A 14,156-nucleotide genomic window follows, 5' to 3' on the forward strand; every position below is an offset into this window, starting at 1 on the left:
TGATCGGGACAGATGATGCTGAGCTGTTTAAAGAGAGGAGTGAGAGCAGCATTGTCTCCATCCTTCTGTTTGATGTTCCAAAACTCGTCCTCCAGCTTTTGGCGTTCATGGGGAGGGCAGAATTCGTCCATCATGATAGCCTTTAACTCCTCCCATGTCAGCTCATAAGCTGCATCATTCCCGCGTTTGTTTCGTTCAGCCGTCCACCAGTCAAAGGCTCGGGACTGGAAGACGCCAGTAGCATTGAGGGTGCGGAGATTCTCGGGACAGCCGCTTTGGCGCAGAGTGACTTCGACTGAATCGAACCATTGAAACATGGCGGTAGGGCCATCTTCTCGGGTGAATCCTTTGGGTCCGCATGCTTTGAACTGCTTGAAACTGAACCCCGTCTTGTTGGCGTCCTTAGGAGCTTCAGTTCGCGACTCCTCAGACGACTTGCTGACATTTTCGTATACCTCGCTTACAGCCTTTGCCACGCTCTTGGCAATGATAGCGGCGAGACGTCGGTCTCTCTTTTCCTGACGAGTGTGCGGGGTTCGGTGTCCAGATGACGACATGGTCTGCAATAGACATCGTCGTATGTCTCAGACACAATAATTCGTATCGCACCTCGCACGTCTACTGCTTACTAAAGCTTAGAAATACGTCGAAATACATATCACATATTCACGTAAACACAATTTCACGTAATCATAGAAGCACATAAGCACGTAAAGCATAGAGGCACATAAGCACGTAAAGCATAGAGGCACCTAGGCACAGCGGCACATAGGCACGGAATCACAGAAGCTCATAAGTACAGAACCACAGATGCAGTCAGAATACAGAAACCTATCTTCCAAAGCTCTCGCGTGTCGTTCATATAGCTTATCGGGTAGCATAGTATAGTCGTATAGCGTAAAGTTGTCTATGTTCGTAACGATTTGTTAGCGTGCTGAGATAAAAAATGCAATGCGTATCGTGTGTGTGTCAGTCGAAGAGATAACAAAATCGATCAAGTCCTCAAAACTTAGAACACATAAACAGTTAAACACATATAACACATAAAAACAACGAATCATCAGAGTTAGCGTCTGCGGGCTCAGAATCGAAAACACATAAAATCGAGAGATAGAGTGTCTGCGGCTACTAGACTTTGACTACCCCAAAGCGATTCGACTACCCACAGTAGACTTGTCGTCACTTTTGAACTTTCGGGCTCGCGTTGCTACCTCGATTCTTGGGCATTTAACACGGATTCCCTAGGTCGTACTTGTGAGTTCAAGTCATTGGAGTTTCGCGGAGGCTTTGGTGAGATGAGTAAGTGTTGGAATAAGTTGCTAAGGTTCGGGTTCCACCCCTGGCTTAGCAATTCTTCCTTGTTTTAGCAAAATTTTAGCAAAATTGAGGAGCTTATTCATCAAAATGCGGATTTCACTCCTGATTTGGTATAATTCTCCTCGTTTGTTATTAAAAATAATGACAAAATCGTAGATAAATTGGTAAAGTCGGCATTACCTAAGCAATTCAGTCAGGATTTTGCGGCTTTCACACCTAATCCTAACTAGACTGCTTGGTTCTATTTGAAATCTCAAGTGCAGTGATAGCGAAGGACAACTGGTTATAACACCTAAACTTAGTCTGTTGGTTCCTAACTATAGTCTAGGTCTCTAAGACAGCGACCCGGACTAGGTCGTGTCTAGCCTAATTCCCTATAGTTATGGCTCTGATACCAATCTGTCACACCCCAACCGATGGCGGAATCATCGAGGTGCGGCACTGAGCGAAACAGATTGTCCAGAAGTTCCCATAACAACTATAATTACCAAATATTTAAAGCAACATGTCCCATACCATACCATGTCATATAAGATAATACCATTATTACAGAAAAGATCTAGGCAATTTGTTCTGTTCCGACAACTCAGATTTTTATTACAGACAATTGTTTATTGTTTCTAGACCTTCCCTAGCCTCGATTTCATCACCAAGCACCTAAGCTTCCTAGCAACTTAAGCACCTATCACATACGTTAAATTAACAGTCAATACATATAATGTAAAGGTGAGCATACAAGTTTGATAATAGCATATAGAGTTCGAATAGTTTACGCATAACCAGCACGTACACAGAGGAAAACGAAGCATGTTAATTATCGACATGGGTGTATCGATACCAATGACTGCGGGTTGACCGTCCGGGACGGTTCGCAATACATGATTACCACCGTAATCTATGCAAGTAATTGTCCTTAACAACCCCCGTGTGAACGGGTGCTGAGTCCAAACTATAGTACTATGTCGTTAAGGCAGGTAGACAACATTCCACGTGTAAACACAATCAACAAGCATTCATTTAGTCACGTAATACATGCAAGTTGGTTAGCGTTCAAATAATTGAGTAGTGTGTTCGATTTGTGATTTTGATAAGTAACGTATGTAACACCCAAAAGTGCTAAAGCAAAAGGGATCGAGTATACTCACCGCGATTCGTTAATGGATTGAAGGGAGCGCTTGAGAGTAGAGTTAGCCTGAACAGTTTGATAGCATAACGATGAATACACGTAGAATGGAAAACAGTGTTAAGTGGGTCAAACAGTCCGGTCGATCAAACAGCAGGTTCGATCGAGTGGGTTGTTCGTTCGGTTAGTCAATTCGTTCGGACAGTCCGTTCGATCGGCTGGTAGGTTCGAGCGGCTGGACTGTTCGAGTGGATTGTTTCTTCCTTTGAGTAAGATGTGTTTGTGTGTGAGGATTTGAACTTTCGAAGTTTTTGTTGTAGTATTTGAGAACATTGAAGTGTCCTTACCTTTCAAGTCGATCGATCGAACAGTCGGTTCGATCGGTCGACTTAACCGATCGGTTAGACACCTCAGTAGTTAGTTCTCGTCAGAATGTCACCGGATCGAGTGGCTAGTTCGATCGAACAGCCTGCTCGTTCTGCTAGTATGTTCGATCGGGTGGCACCCAATACATCGAGCGAGTTGAAAATTGATTAAGTGTTGAAGCATAGTATCTCATGATCCGAACAGTAATGTTTACCAATCGGTCGTTCGATCGGGCATTACTTCGTTTAATACCATACTTCAAGGGTTTGTCAAGTTGTGGGACCTCATGCTAGCCGATCAGCTGGCCCGGTCGATCGGTTGACCTGTTCGATCGGTTGGGCTGTTCGTTCGAACAGCCTAACCGTTCGGTCAGCATCCTGACCTGGTCGGCCTGTTCGTCTAACACTTGGCTGTTCTGGTTATATGACGTTATATCGAGGTGTTTTGGCAACGAGCTAAACCATGGAACTTCCATTCTCACTTGTTCTCCCAGCTCGGACAGGAACCACCCAAGTCCAGCCGGTGAACTGTTCGGAACGGTAGTTTGTTGTTTATCCCGAAGTCGGTGAACCTCGTAGATAGAATCCGAATCTTGAATCATTCATCCACTAGAATGGTTGGTGAGTTGACTCAAGCTCCGTTTCTACCGGTTTGAAGGCATTGAGTGTAAAAGAGTTGAAAGAAAGTTGGAATTTCCTTCTTTCAATCCTTCACCTCGTGTAGATGTTTAGATCTTTGATAGATCTTAGCTTGTTTATGTGGAAATCGGTTAGATCCGAGCTATTCATGGTGGATTGAAGTCAAAACATGATGTTCTTGAAGAACACCATGATGACATCACCCAAGAATGCTTAGGTCTTGGTGATTTCATGGTTAAAAATCAAGATTCGAAAGATAGGAAGGTGTAGGAGCATGTTTTGATTAAGAAAGTACAAGATTTAGGACGGAAACTTACCGGAATCGGAAGAAATCTGAGAAAAGGAGGGGAGCACGAGCTGGTCGATCAGAGCTTTCCAAAAGTGGTAAGGAATGACAATGACAGCCCTATTTATAGGCTTCCAAAAGAGGAAAGGGTTGGCCGATCGGCTGGCATCCCGATCGGACAGCCTGCTCGATCGGACAGTCCGTCCGATCGGCTGGGCTGTTCGATCGGCTGGCAGCCTGATCGATCCACAGCTGGGTTCGAGCGTTCGGTGCGACGATTTTCGATATTTCGGTTTCGATTGAAGACGATACGAATATGATGGAGTTTCCTATTCAAATTACTTTCAGTCCCAACTACTATTTCTAACATACAATCATCTATAATTCACCCTATCCTTACGTTATCATTCGTCATAGCTCGATTTTGATTGCATTCAAGTTGAGTTCGAGTTTCGATTCGAGTTTTGATTGATCTGACTGATCACCACACAAAACATAAAGTAAGCACGCACAGGTAACACATAAGGCACACACACACGTAAACAACAACCAAAGTTCGCGTAATTCGAGATTCGATGATGGTTAGATCGGTTTGATAACTGATTAGTTATCTTTATCGCATTGTTACTTCCTTCTATTCACAGTCGTAGATCGGTTCGCGTTAAAATATTCGGTTACTTTGATTCTTCCTTGATTACAGCACTTACTCCACATAATACAAATAAAACATAAATTAGACTATTTACAGTCAAAGAAGTCGTCATGACTTTGACTTTGACTTGAAAATTGAAAACACGGGGTGTTACATACGAGGTCAATACGTGACCTATACTACATCTATACGATACGATATCACACTTATAGGCTTGTACGAGGTCAATATGGCACCTGTACTACACCTATACGATACGATATCACACTTATAGGCTTATACGAGGTCAATACGGGACCTACACTACACCTATACGATACGATATCACACTTATAGGCTTATACGAGTTCAATATTGGACCTAAGCCACACCTATACGATACGATATCACACTTATAGGCTTATACGAGGTCAATATGTGACCTAAACCACACCTATAGGCCTATACAGGTGTTATATCGTATCGTATCATATCGTATCGTATAGTGTATAGTATACGTCTCGTATAGGTTCCATGTAGGTCTTCTCATAATATTTGTATTATTTTTAATTTTTATAATTCATAATATTTGTATTATTTTTAATTTTTATAATTTATATTTGTATTATTTTCCAATAATATTATTTTATAAATAATTTTCTTTTTTTATAAATAAACAATGCAATACACAAAAAAATACAAAAATGGAGCTTTATATACGCTGCGTATAGATCCCTACGCAGCGTATGAGACAAAAATGACACAACTACCCTTGTATTTGGCTTCGTATAGGTCTATACTCAGCGTATATAAACTATAAGGGTTAAAAAATTATAATTTTACCACAGGTTTGGGGTTAAAAATAAAAACTACCCTTTATATACGCTGAGTATAGATCTATACGCAGCGTATATAAAGGTCAGAAAATGTCCTTTATACCCTTGTGTTGAGGCTATACGAAGCCAAATACAAGGGTAGTTGTGTCATTTTTGTCTCATACGCTGCGTAGGGATCTATACGCAGCGTATATAAAGCTCAATTTTTGAATTTTTTTTTTGTTTATTCCTTTGTTTATATATAAAAAAAATTAATACCTGTGATATCGTATCGTATCGGTGTGGTTTAGGTCCCGTATTGACCTCGTATAAGGCTATAAGTTTGATATCGTATCGTATAGGTGTAGTATAGGTCACGTATTGACCTCGTATAAGCCTATAAGTGTGATATCTTATCGTATAGCGTAGTATAGGTCCCGTATTGACCGCGTATAAGCGTATAAGTGTGATATCGTATCGTATAGGTGTAGTATAGGTCACATATTGACCTCGTATAAGCCTATAAGTGTGATATCGTATCGTATAGCGTAGTATAGGTCCCGTATTGACCTCGTATAGGCATATAAGTGTGACATCGTATCGTATAGGTGTTGTATAGGTCACATATTGACCTCGTATAAGCCTATAAGTGTGATATCGTATCGTATAGCGTAGTATAGGTCACGTATTGACCTCGTATAAGCCTATAAGTGTGATATCGTATCGTATAGCGTAGTATAGGTCACGTATTGACCTCATATAAGCCTATAAGTGTGATATCGTATCGTATAGCGTAGTATAGGTCCCGTATTGACCTCGTCAAGCCTATAAGTGTGATATCGTATCGTATAGGTGTGGTTTAGGTCCCGTATTGAACTCGTATAAGCCTATAAGTGTGATATCGCATCGTATAGATGTAGTATAGGTCCCCGTATTGACCTCGTATAACCTATAAGTGTGATATCGTATCGTATAGGTGTAGTATAGGTCCCGTATTGACCTCGTATAGGCCTATACGATACGATATCACACCTATACGATACGAGTTCAATACGGGACCTAAACCACACCTATAGGCTTATACGAGGTCAATACGGGACCTAAACCACACTTATAGGCCTATACGGGTGTTATATCGAATCGTATCGTATCGTATAGTGAATAGTATACGTCTCGTATAGGTTCCATGTAGGTCTTGTAATTCATAATATTTGTATTATTTTTAATTTTTATAATTTATATTTGTATTATTTACCAATAATATTTTTTTATAAATAATTTTCTTTTTTTTTATAAATAAACAAAGGAATACACAAAAAAAAATACAAAAATGGAGCTTGATATACGCTGAGTATAGACCTATACGCAGCGTATATAAACCCTTGTTTTCTGTGCAATGATGGCTGATAAAGCTCTGAAATCCATGGTTTATATACGCTGAGGATAGACCTATACGCAGCATATAGGGTTAACCCTATACGCTGCGTATAGACCTATTCGCAGCGTAGGTAAACTCTAAGGGTCTGTTTGGTATGGGGTAATGGAATAGATGAGAGAATGGAATGGACGAGGTAATGGAATGGACAACGGAATGAAATTGATCATACGAAGCCAAATACAAGGGTAGTTGTGTCATTTTTGTCTCATACGCTGCGTAGGGATCTATACGCAGCTGCCGATCAAATCCGTTAAAGGAAGCCTAATCAAAGCGGGCAAACAAGAAGATCTGACTGGGCTGATGATGGACCGGATCTCGAAAGGCGAGAGGCTTTCATAAAGACGTATGATAAAAGGAGGGTCGAGAGAGGCTTATTGCACGATCCACCCAAGCCAGCTAAGCTAATAAATGCTGCATAAGATAAGAGAGTGGGAGGCCGGCCCCCGCCCATCTGGAGGTGCACACCCATTTATGAACATATACAAAGGGCTAAAGAGAGAAGTCCATGGAGAACTACCAAATCCAATTACTTTGATTTGTTCGTACCATTCTGTCATCGATCACTGCTGGGTCGGTTGGTGAGTCACCCAAAAAAAAGCATCGAGAAAGGGAAAGCATATATGTTTTATGAAATGATCAGCGGTTTCATTTATGCTATGCCCTGCATCGTGTTCGTCTGTGTTTATTGAGCTTTCAGCGCCATGCGCTTTGCTTCGCTTTATAAAAGAGAGAGAGCCTTGTCTTGAGAGTGAAAAGAAAGGGCAAGCGATAGAAAGGATAGTCCCTCGCGCGTTCGCGAGAACTACTAGAAAATGGTGAGATCATTAGATCATTAGTGAAAGAAGGACCAACGACGATCCTATCCTAAAGGAGAAGAAGGAGTAGGAGGAGTCAGTTTTCTTTGAAGATCGAGGAATCAATCTCCCAATTATGCCATTCGGAAGAAGTCTTCTACAGAGGGAAAGCCTGTTACGAGTAAGTGGAGAGGAAAGATCTCCAGAGATTCTTATCTCATTCCATTCCAGTGGCTCAACCAGTAACCAATGGCGAAAACTAAAAAATCCATGGTTTCCCGGTAGAACCCTATTTCGCCCAAGTTGTTTCAGAACCGGAAAAAAGAAGCGGTTTTTCGCACAGCTTGCGCATAGTGCAGGTCCCACTTGTATATCGTATTTGGCCGAAGAAGCATCGGACAGGTTGGAGTTCTTACCTTCTTGGGATTCCATGGACCAAGATCTGCTTTTATTATATGGGCAATACCGATCTACTTTAGTAGATCATATGGATGTAGAAAAAGCTTCTCATTTTGATGAATTGGAAACATCTCTTTTCCATTTCTATTTACCCAGTTCATATCTTTGTTTCGTGTGTTCCCCGGAGGAATTCGATCTCTTCAATCTCGGGATACCACCTAAATAACTATAACTGCGGCCAGAGAGTCAAATAGGTCGGGAAGAAAGAGTCTGAGGTTGGGTTGGACGACATACATCTTGGTTGGTCCCACCACCACTGGGGATTGGACATATATAGAATCTTTCTTCTAAAAAAGTCTTCTATTTATTATATTTTTATATTCTTATTTATTGAAATAGCTGCAAGACCACAAAATGGGGTGAAAAAAACCGAAAGCCCTTCTTTTAAGTTCCTCCCAGATACATGGCTTACATACCCGGCTCAACCTTCTTAGAAAACAATCGAATCGAGGGTCCGGAGGAGAATTGGCCATTCAATCTTGTGAACTAATCGAGACCGAAATTGGAGAAAGAGATACGAACGGAAAGGAATAACCAATCGATGAAAGAACATGAAACCATTCTGTTTCAATAGAGGTACGAGAAAGGGTTGGGGGCAATGAAGTAGGTGAAGTGGTTGGATTTTGCGAGCTGTTCCCACCACTGCTGGATGTGATTCCAAGAGCCGAACGAGAATGAATACCACACAGAAAAGTCAAGACCAGGCTCCCTAACGGAATGTTTAACCGATCCATTCCGGATCGACCGAATTGGTACGGAAGTTGTAACATGGGAAAACCACGGGCTTTCACTTTATCTTCCTGGGAGTCCTCTAGTCTTGCATTCGTTCTAATATGACACAATTAAGAATTCGATTCATTTTCAATTAGGCCTTGCTCTAGCCTCTTTAGGGGTTATTGATTTCTTGGTCGCTCAATGTACTCTTTACCCGCTTATACGTTCATAGCACAAGACTTTACTACTCAAGCTGCTTTATATACTCTAGATGGCAGCTAGCTGAGAACCCGAATGAATCCCCTGCGCCTCTATCATTTGGCTATCAGGCTTGTGGCATAATATGAGAGGATAGAAGGGCGTTCCAGCTATGTGCCATTGCCAAAATGTAAGTCTATCACCCTGGTAGAAGATACCTAAGTTTTCTGCTACTTACCTAACCCTTAATTCGCTACTTTTATTCCGCTCGTTCCCTATGGTCGAGCGCTTCGTTCATGAGTTGCTATCGCTTTAGCTGTGATAACTATAACTTAAGCTATCTTCTCGAGCGAAAACTGCTTTCCTTAGGATGAGCTTTTAGGGAAAAGTAGAAAGAGCTTATTTATTCGTCGATACCAAGCCTTTACTTCAAAGAAAAAGGAATAGAACCGGAAGCTAGCTTTGATGGTAGTAAAGTCAGTCCATCTACACAAACAGATTCTCTCTATTCTTCGTATCGCCGTTTTATTTATATAAGCTCCAGTGAAGCAAAGCAATGCAAGACAGATGGATAGAGGGATACTGATACTATAAGATAACCTACTCCTTCTATTATCTTTCCCATCAAGCTATGCATGCTTACCTGAAAGTCCTTCTTTAAAGGCATAATTTCATTCCGGTATGATCTTCCCCCTACATAGGCTAAGCGGTCGGGTCATGGATCTTGCACTTCACTTGAATAGTTCTTTTTAAATGGCAAAGTCAAGAACCAAGCTGACTGAATCGAATCTCCTGTGCCCTCTTCCTTCTCCTTCATTGATCTAAAAAAACTCTTCCTTGAAAGGAAAAAGGAAAGTGGAATGAATAAGCTCTTCTTATTCTTAGAGTCCTAAGAAAACCCTAGTAGGCCACTTCGTCCCTGTATCCTGGAGTTACCTTAGCTTAAGGAACTTTTCTAACCCCAATCAATTCCACGATTCCATCCTTCTTGTGAGACTTTCATATTAACTTCTCTCCTCATTCCCGCAGCACGAAATGATGTTCCTCGGCCACTGTATAAGGGCTGGAACTATACGCATGGACAAGGAGAAGGTCCGTGCTATCACTGAGTGGCAGGCCCCGACCAAGATAAAGGTGCTTCAATCCCGATCTCTTTTCCCAATCCGAGGAACGAAGGCCTTTAGCTCGCCCTATTAGATTAATGAAATGAATCCGTAACCAAGATTGAAGCGAGTGAAAAAAACTGGTTTCAAAGAAAGACTAAAGACTACTGCTTTGGGCTAGCAGTGGGATGGACTTCCGAAACAACCTGGGAACTAAAGTCAAAAGCGGCATCGGGATCAGGAGCGGACGGAGCTTCGAATGACTGAACTCTCATCACTGTAAGAAGAAAGGACTAGTAGCATCGCAGAGGAGTAATCTAGGTCGGAATGGAATAATGTATGGTTTTCTCGCACAGCGCTTCTGCCCTTGGGCATTGATTGGGGCCGCTAGCAAACACTTATACTCTCCCCGGGATCCTGTGCCTCCCCTCCAACACTTTATGGCCTGGTATCGGAGGCGACGGAAGTACTACCTGTCGCATGATGCTAACGAAACTGAAAGCCCGGGCGGCACTCTTTCTTGTGTGCTCAGAGGAACTCCAACTTACAACTATACTTTGTCTTTCACACTCCATAGCTCTAGCTCTAAGACGAGGATTTGGTTATTAACCCGAAGAGGTGCCCGTGAATGGAGTCCCTACGACTTCTTCTTTTATGGAGTTGGAGTTAGGGATCAGATACGGTGGCTTCTTCCTGTTCCTCCAATGGGCAGCCGATAACGGATGATGTCGACTATAGGTTCTATGTCCACCAAAAGCAGCGCTAAACCGCCCACGAAAACGAAGGAAGAGCAAGGCACATCTGTTACACGAAGAAGGGAATGGCTGAAATTGAGCGTGATAGTACCCAACACGTGCAAATATAACCTGCGGTAGAGAGCGAGCCCGGGGGTCGTCTTAGCGGTGGATTTACATCGTTCAGAGGCGTATATAAAGCTCAATTTTTGAATTTTTTTTTGTTTATTCCTTTGTTTATATATAAAAAAAAATTAATACCTGTGATATCGTATCGTATCGGTGTGGTTTAGGTCCCGTATTGACCTCGTATAAGGCTATAAGTTTGATATCGTATCGTATAGGTGTAGTATAGGTCACGTATTGACCTCGTATAAGCCTATAAGTGTGATATCTTATCGTATAGCATAGTATAGGTCCCGTATTGACCGCGTATAAGCGTATAAGTGTGATATCGTATCGTATAGGTGTAGTATAGGTCACATATTGACCTCGTATAAGCCTATAAGTGTGATATCGTATCGTATAGCGTAGTATAGGTCCCGTATTGACCTCGTATAGGCATATAAGTGTGACATCGTATCGTATAGGTGTTGTATAGGTCACATATTGACCTCGTATAAGCCTATAAGTGTGATATCGTATCGTATAGCGTAGTATAGGTCACGTATTGACCTCGTATAAGCCTATAAGTGTGATATCGTATCGTATTGCGTAGTATAGGTCACGTATTGACCTCATATAAGCCTATAAGTGTGATATCGTATCGTATAGCGTAGTATAGGTCCCGTATTGACCTCGTCAAGCCTATAAGTGTGATATCGTATCGTATAGGTGTGGTTTAGGTCCCGTATTGAACTCGTATAAGCCTATAAGTGTGATATCGCATCGTATAGATGTAGTATAGGTCCCCGTATTGACCTCGTATAACCTATAAGTGTGATATCGTATCGTATAGGTGTAGTATAGGTCCCGTATTGACCTCGTATAGGCCTATACGATACGATATCACACCTATACGATACGAGTTCAATACGGGACCTAAACCACACCTATAGGCTTATACGAGGTCAATACGGGACCTAAACCACACTTATAGGCCTATACGGGTGTTATATCGAATCGTATCGTATCGTATAGTGAATAGTATACGTCTCGTATAGGTTCCATGTAGGTCTTGTAATTCATAATATTTGTATTATTTTTAATTTTTATAATTTATATTTGTATTATTTACCAATAATATTTTTTTATAAATAATTTTCTTTTTTTTATAAATAAACAAAGGAATACACAAAAAAAAATACAAAAATGGAGCTTGATATACGCTGAGTATAGACCTATACGCAGCGTATATAAACCCTTGTTTTCTGTGCAATGATGGCTGATAAAGCTCTGAAATCCATGGTTTATATACGCTGAGGATAGACCTATACGCAGCATATAGGGTTAACCCTATACGCTGCGTATAGACCTATTCGCAGCGTAGGTAAACTCTAAGGGTCTGTTTGGTATGGGGTAATGGAATAGATGAGAGAATGGAATGGACGAGGTAATGGAATGGACAACGGAATGAAATTGATCATTCCATTCCATTGTGATGTTTGGTTACTCATATGTGAATAGAATGAATCATTACTTTGTACAATTTGATAAACAAAAAAACATGAAGTAACGAAACACAACTGTATTAAAAACGACAAAAATATAATTGCCTCAAAATTATGATAATAATAATAATAATATATTATTAATGATAAAAAATTAATAATAGATTTTTAATATATATTAATATTAGTATGAATATTAATAAATATAAATATAAATATAAATATAAATATAAATAAAAGTAAAAGTAAAAGTAAAAGTAAAAGTAAAAGTAAAAGTAAAAGTATAATAACAATAATAATAACAATAATAATAATAATAATAATAATAATAATAACATATTTCTTTCCATTCCTTGAAGGAATGGAAAAAAAACACCTACATGTCAAGGAATAGAAATTATTATATTTGGAAGGAGTTACATTCCTTTGTAATGCTCCATTCCATTACCACATGATAACCAAACACGTTTTTTTCATTCCATCAGAATGATCCATTCCATTTCACCTTCCATTCATTCATACCAAACGCTACCTAAGTGTGCAGATAGCCAACAAAGATGTGCAGATAGTTTGGCCCCAACAATAATACAACCATGTCATGGATATTTTATCAGTTTTATCTAATGCATCGATTTGGGTACAACTTTTAAGATAGTGATAATGTATGGAGACAACATGAAAAACATATACAAGTACAACAACTTTCGTGAAAGAGATCCCTTGATATTGTATTTTGACTTAATTTTGTCATAAATTAACACCACTACTTATCGTTTTTCACTAAACTATGTGTAATTGAGCATTTGACTTATGTCTAGTGTTATTAATGCCCTAATTAGATGGTAAATTGGTGTAACTAGATGTAAACTACCATTCCATGTCTAACCAAACTAGATAATCACCATTAGGGGACGTGTTTGATTATTATATTGTTGCTTTTCACCAAACCCTCCCATGCTTGGCTGCTTGCCTTGTTTTCGGCCGAAACCCATTCCCATAGCCACCTAAATTTTTATGGAAGCTTATTTGACTAGACAAAATGCATGCTTGATCATGGAAGTTGTGGTGCAACAATTGCTTGTTGGATGAACATGATTTAAACCCTTGCAAGACTTCATTCGGACATTTCAACTTTGCAAGACACCAATTCATTTCTCTCTTCTCCCTCCCTATGGTTCCAAACATCCATTTTCATCTTCACTTTTCAAACAACAAATTACCTAAAATAAGCTTAGAACAAACATGTTTTGAGGTATAATTTTTATTCGAGTTTCAAATCGAATTTGAAATTATAAATTCGTATTTGATTTACTTGACTCGATTTGAATCAAATTCGAATTCTTATAATCAAAACGAATTATTGATAATCGAATAACTTTAATCGAATTTCGAATTTTTCTAAATTCGAGTTCGAAACGAATTCTTAACACCCCTAAAATGGACATTAATGGACGAAACAACGATTCTTGTGCGATTTTGGGGTTGAAACACCTTCACCATGGCATCCATCGCCGGCACGGCCCTAGCCATCGCTTTGGCCGCACTATCAAGCCCTAAACCATCCGAAGCAGCGTTTCCATTTTCCCTACATCTAGATGGAGAAGCAGAAATTAGGGGTTTTGGTTTTTTTAACGGTGTGAACAGGGGATTTACGACAGCGACGGAGGTCATGGCAGTGGTTATTGGGATTAGCAAGCGATTAGTCTTTTTTATCCTGACTTAACAAAATTACACTACCAATGTTAGTGGTGTGGACTGAAACTGAACAAATCAGCAAACTAATGGACTACAAATACAGCTTTTAAACTATTGGACCGAAAGTCTTAAATCAGCAAACTACATAGACAAAACATGTAGTTCACTCTATTTATAATATTAAAAGTTTTATGTTCGAATTTCATAACAATCTGAAAAAGTCGTTTTGTTATCC

The 14,156-nt window shown here is 40.1% G+C and overlaps 1 protein-coding gene across 1 annotated transcript; it reads left to right on the plus strand.

Moving 5' to 3' along the window:
• Positions 1-7,414: 7,414 nt before the first annotated feature.
• LOC110915165 (uncharacterized mitochondrial protein ymf1-like) lies at positions 7,415-8,127 on the plus strand. The gene has a single exon (XM_022159823.2). The coding sequence runs from the start codon at positions 7,545-7,547 to the stop codon at positions 8,031-8,033; it is 489 nt and encodes a 162-aa protein (XP_022015515.1). The 5' UTR covers positions 7,415-7,544; the 3' UTR covers positions 8,034-8,127.
• The last annotated feature ends 6,029 nt before the right edge of the window (positions 8,128-14,156 follow it).

This window comes from Helianthus annuus, chromosome 16 (assembly GCF_002127325.2).
Source record: "Helianthus annuus cultivar XRQ/B chromosome 16, HanXRQr2.0-SUNRISE, whole genome shotgun sequence".
In the NCBI taxonomy this organism is placed as follows: domain Eukaryota; kingdom Viridiplantae; phylum Streptophyta; class Magnoliopsida; order Asterales; family Asteraceae; genus Helianthus; species Helianthus annuus.